Source organism: Euprymna scolopes, chromosome 4 (genome assembly GCF_053919585.1).
Source record: "Euprymna scolopes isolate OS-2025 chromosome 4, ASM5391958v1, whole genome shotgun sequence".
NCBI lineage: Eukaryota > Metazoa > Mollusca > Cephalopoda > Sepiida > Sepiolidae > Euprymna > Euprymna scolopes.
In genome coordinates, this window is record NC_136485.1 from 70,344,191 (window position 1) to 70,350,190 (window position 6,000).

Sequence of the window (6,000 nt, forward strand, 5' to 3'; positions counted from 1 at the left end):
ACGAAGCTACGTCAAAAGAAGATCACTCTCGTATTCTTGTACAGTGTTGCCAGATTAGCTTTTTTAATGCCAAATTTCGCGAACTTGGATTCTTTTTTTTTTTTAACAGTTTGACCTTCAAAAATTGTATTTGGCGCTTTTCAAAGTGTAACACGCTGATTAACTAATGAAGGCACAAGTAGAATATTATATCGATTAGTAAATACTCTCATTCTTCACATAATCGATGCCAACTTAAAAAAAAAGATCATGAAATTCTGATCACTAGTGGGTATGTAAAGTTGCTAATAGACAGACAGACAAACAAAGAGAAGTCTGTAATAGACGAATACAGTTATGTATGGCAATTATAGGAAAATAAGCCCAGCTGGATAAAATATTTTCTGAAAAGAATTAACTCAAATTACATTTTATTATTCTTAACAACATGGACCAATGTTTAACAAAATTAAATAACTTTTCAGAATGAAATATTAAATTTTGTAAGAAAAGGAACATATCGATGATAAAAAATTGAGAATCCAAATGACTTTAATCTCTATGTATATAACGTTAGGTATAATTATAACTAACTTAAGCAAGGGAGATAACTAGTAATATTACAGCATTAATCTCTATATAAAGTTAGGTACTTGTATATGTTTATATATTATTATGTATAGGAGTCACTGTTAATCTGATTAACCAATTATGAAATTTGGAACATAGTTGCTAGGCGTGAAATGCTCTAATGTGGGCTTTAATCAGTTTAATTTATTTTATGCAAAGGTGGAAAAAAAGGGTATAGAAACCCTTTGTGAAAAATGAGATAATTCCAATTTTTTGTGAAACTTTAACAATCGGTAGTAGATATCAATTAATGAATATTCCCCAAATTTCAGTTTCAGATTTAGGAGGTATAATATTGACATAATATTTAGGAGGCATAATATTAATACAGCCTTTCATTTCAAAATTCAAATATTTCAGATTCATGTTGAAATTCATCCATCGTCATAAGACACCAATTAGCAATATTCAATCAATTTCAATTTCTTCTAAAGAATCCTTAAGCTAAAGCTTAAAATTGTAAAACATTTTCTAGGATCAAAATCTTGTAATGGATCCAAATTTGAATATGGATTCTTGACATAAGGTTTAGTATCATAATATTTTGATGTTAATCGTCATAAGAAGATATAAAATTGGTAAAAAATTGTTCTGGTCAGAAAATTTTACCTGCCCTGGGACGAGTATTCTTCTGGTTTATTATGTCGTTAAAGTAAAGAAAAAAATATGTGCATATTTCAAACTGTGGCAGTCACAACACATGGTTTCTTTCCCATTCAAAAATTGGGTGAGAATTATATCTTATCACCGATAATTTTGTTGCTGAATTGGATTGTTTAACAGTTTAAAGCAAAATAACCTAAAAATGTGAGGGAATGTTTCTGAAATCAAATCGATATGTGTTTTTTCATGCATTTCTTTAATTTCACAAGATTCCAAACGCCAATATTAAAAAATGGAATGTCAAAAATAAAAAAATAAAAAAATAGGGCACTTACTTAAAAAAATCAGTCCAAGAACGTTGAGCGAAACAGGCACGAACCCTACGTAGGCTTGGAACGCTTGGATCATCTGATAACGACCGAATCTGCCAACTTGGCGGAATATTTCATCGACATCGATGATTTCATCGTTATGCAAGTCGACCGACATATTGGACGAGGATTTCAGCCGGGCGTTCCTACAACTCTTAAGTTTACAACTGATCTGAGATATATGATAAGATCTTCTATTATCAGCTCATTATTTATGCAAGATAAGAATTTGAAAATGAAATGAAAAGTGCAAGAAATATGGGGGTGGGAGTGAGGGTGGCGACTTTCATTGGTTTAATAAAAAAAAAGATTTAGTGTCGGTCGTCTCTTTAATAAACTTTCCAAATTGATTCTCTACCTCCACATCATTATGATCATCACCACCACCACTACTACCATTATTATGATGATGATGATGAGGAGGAGGAGGAGAAGGAGGATAATGCTGATTACTCTAAGCAAGACATGAAGCCATTTGATGTAAGAAACTAAAAAATACTACTTAAAGATAAAAAAAACTAGTCAACAATTTGTGTTAGATGGATCGATTCCAATCCAGAAAGCAGCAATTAGTGTAGGTTGTCTCTTTAATAAACTTTCTGTAAAATATTAAAATTGATTCTCCTCTTCTTCCTCCTCATTATAATTATTATTATTATTAATAATAATAATAATAATAATAATAATAATAATAATAATGTTGTCGCTCCAAACAAGGCATGAAGCCGTTTGATGTAAGTAGCTAAAAATACTTTAAAAAAAAAACAAAAAAAACTGGCCAACGATAAGTGTTAGATGAATAGATTCTAACCCAGAAAGCAGCAATTTTCCCCTCTTTGTCAGAAACATCACTCATGATATGTGAGAAATAAAGAACAAAATAAGAGAAGCGAGAGTTATCCTGCTGAAAGTAAACCCAAGGTCAATTTTCCAATCTCCTTAATAAATGGTATTATATTTTCAGATGTGTACATGGATATATCTTGCGTTTATATGGCTTACTCATTGTTATTTTTTTATGTACTATTAACTGATTATGCATTGAAATTTAAAATGAAAAATATTCAAACAAATTTTTAAAAAGATCATATTTAAAAAATAATTATGAAATGTAAGTAAGTCAGTGGTGACTCAGGAAGGCAGAAGACGCACAACTCGTAACAAACAGCAAAAGCTCAAGACTGTTATACCAAATTATGAAAAGGCTCTATGAGCTGCTGCAATTAACTTTTGCTCCTAACATATCAAAAAGACGTTAACACATTGAAACAACCAGAAAATATTAGGAAGCGATTGTGTGAACATTATAGCAAAATTTTTAATTGCTATCCAGGGCAAAAAAAAAATATAGGTTTTCCACCTCACAAATGCAAAAAGGGCCAAACCACTACCTTCTTTCCGGTACTACTAAATGGCTGAGAGGGGGTTAAAATATAAAATTCTGAAACAAGTTAGTCATTGTAGTAGGGGAAAGAATAGAAAGAATTCATTTAAAAGACCATTCAGAATTTTAAAGCAATTTAGAAACATTTGAACTGTTGAACAAAAAGTAATTTCTGGCTTTAAAATTCTTAGCAAAGTCTCTTCTATTAAAATATTCACAGATCTGGAACCTATTGACATCTAATAATTTTATAAATATACATTAAAACAAAATTTTATTCTTAATATCGCTCACACTCAGGATCAATCTCCAGAAGAATATAATTGAATTTTATTATAAAGGATTTATAAAGTATTATAAAGGAGTCTATAAGATTTGAATATTTAAATGTCATCGATACTCCCCTTTATAAAACTAAACAAACATTAAAATAGAAAAATAAAAAATTCCTGGGCAACGCCGGATCAAGAGAGTTAGTAAAGAAATAAAATTTATGATAGAAAAATCACAAAACATGAGGCATATAAAATAGAAATCTAATGCAAGGAACGTATTTTTCAAAACTATTAAACTCAAACCGTTTCAATAAATACTAAGATCATTTTCGTGCTAATTTCTTATTTTAAATCGATAATGCAATTAAATAAAACTGATAATCAGTAGAGTGCACCCCTCCACCAAGATCAATCAGTCCCTTTTCTATCAAATCGACACTTTTTCCAGAGTCAAAGTAATAGCCATGTCTAACATTCATTTCGGCCAATAATAAAAAAAGATAAACGTGAAACCGTAGAAACTCTATACCGCTATCAACTATGCTTTCAGGCCCCGCAGCACAGTTGATAGAGGTGTTGAATCTCTACAGTTCCAGGTGAGCATTGTCTGAAGATAGCAGTTTCAATCCTACTCAAAGCAGGTGTTACGAATGGCCCTCCGTTGGGAACGACGAAGGAGGATTACGTAACAAAAAGAAAAAAAAGGAAAATAAATTTTTGGTCCTCGGGTTCGAATGCATGTTGCATATCGAACAAGAGGGGAGGGGAATACCTTTCTCAGACCAGTGAAATAAAATGAAATAGGCACAAAACACAGTGAAAGAGAACAGAGGCTAACGTGGTCTTAAATTTTAAATCAACTTTATTACAAGAAAAATAATAGGCTAAGGGAGGGGGGGGGGCGAAAAAAAAGGATTGAATCAAACAACAAAAGAAAAACAAATCATTACGCTAATGTCCTAAAATGCTGATAGAAAATGCATCAATAAAAAAACAATAAAAATGGCAAAATAAACGAATCACCGATACATTGCACGAAGAGGTATATAGAGAAGGAGGACTTACAGTTCATTTTTTTTTTTTTTTTTTTTTTTTTTTTTTGCATGTGAGGTTTCTTCGGCAGTCTGTCGTTTTGGGTTCCTTTTTTTTTTTTTTTTTTTTTTTCCATTTTGGGTGTTTGATTCTGCGACGCATGTCCACAACTCGAATGTTAATTTATAAAGTCTGTAAGTCATTCCTTTTTGTTTCAGAATATTCTGTTCAAATCCTTAGTCCATTGTAAATTAGTTTCCTGTTTAGTTTCAATTCAATGAGCGTCCGCACTCGTCCATGGCTTACGCCCATTCTCAACGATAACCCAAAGCAGTGTTCATCGTCTGGTCACCATGATGATTTTTCAGAAGTGTCTCTATTAAAAAAAAATGTTCTTTTTTTTTCTTCCTTCCCTTTCTCTCTCTCTCTCTCTCTCTCTCTCTCTCTCTTCCTTGTTTCCATCCATATTTGGCTTGTCTTTTCTTTACCCTTCTTTGTTCACTATTTGGCACTTAGAAACCTGAAACCAAAAGGGATCATGAAGTGTGTTGACTGGATGACCTCACCAAATCGCTGACTTACACTGAAGGGGGTTGGAAGTGTTAATATCGGTTGAACGTTTTATTCAACTCTTTCCTCCCCTCTCTTTTTTTTCTTCACTCTCCTTCTCTCCTTTTGTTTCCGTGACAATTCAACTAAAACAAAAGAAAAAAGAAAAGAAAAGCTAGATGCATTCTTCGTCGGCCAAAATAAGTTAAATTTAAAGCTTTCTCTTTAAACCACATAATCTATTTTTAGGATTATGTGACACAGGCCAGAGGATTAGTTAACCAAAACGTAGTGAGACGACAACAACTATGGAAGGCAGTAATTACAGGGTGGAACAATAAAAGTGTCGCCCTAAAGAAAACAATACTACAGTTTTATTTTAAAACTTTTATTGAAAAAAATCAATTCAGATAATTGATTATGTAGTAGAGTTGACAGCTATTTAATGTAGCCGCCTTTAGCCTCAATCACCGCTTTGATACAGGTCCAGAACTGGGAGCATGCCTTTTCCACAAGTGTCGGTAGGAGCTCAGCGAATACTCAGCGAATGGTGGCGATCAGGCTGGTTTTGATGTTGTGGGAGGTTATGTTGATGATGTTCTCGACGTATGACCAAACGAAGTAGTCCAGTGGGGGTCAGGTCGGGGGGGGGGGAGGCAAGTGAAAGAAGAGTACAAAGTCGTAGCACTCCTTCTGAAGTCTGAGTCTCTTTGAACTCGTGGGCTGGCGCTGAGTCCTGCTGCCACACCCAGGGTTGCCAGCAGCCACCTGATTGCACCAGGGGATCACCGCACTCTTCAGCACATCCAGCCGACTTCGAAGGTGTAAGGTGACATGATGTGGCCTTCACTTGAAACCACACCAAAGACCATAACCTTGTTTTCATCACTCTGGACACGTCCTTGTTATTCATAACAATCCAGTGATGTATTTTGAGGGTGCTGGCAATGATCCTGTTGTCATAACTTGGTTCGGTAGAGAGCATGAGTTGTAAACAGTCATTGAACATTGTGTCACTTTCAGAAATTATAGAAGGCTCCTATCGCGCTTGGGATTTGTACACAACTGGTCAACTAGTAGGTGGTCTGCAACAAAAAAAGAAAACTGGTTTTCATAAAACAGGAATGGAATCATGTCGTCTTTTCTAGGGCAACAATTTTATTGTTCCACCCTGTAC

The 6,000-nt window shown here is 33.9% G+C and overlaps 1 protein-coding gene across 1 annotated transcript in view; it reads right to left on the reverse strand.

The window, feature by feature from the left end:
• Positions 1 to 1,920, reverse strand: part of LOC145268324 (organic cation transporter-like protein) — a 95,184-nt gene extending 93,264 nt beyond the window's left edge. Inside the window, exon 1 of the mRNA XM_080123815.1 lies at positions 1,548 to 1,920. Coding sequence (XP_079979941.1) covers positions 1,548 to 1,701 — 154 coding nt within the window. The 5' untranslated portion in view covers positions 1,702 to 1,920. The remainder of the gene's footprint in view (positions 1 to 1,547) is intronic.
• Between the last annotated feature and the right edge of the window lie 4,080 nt (positions 1,921 to 6,000).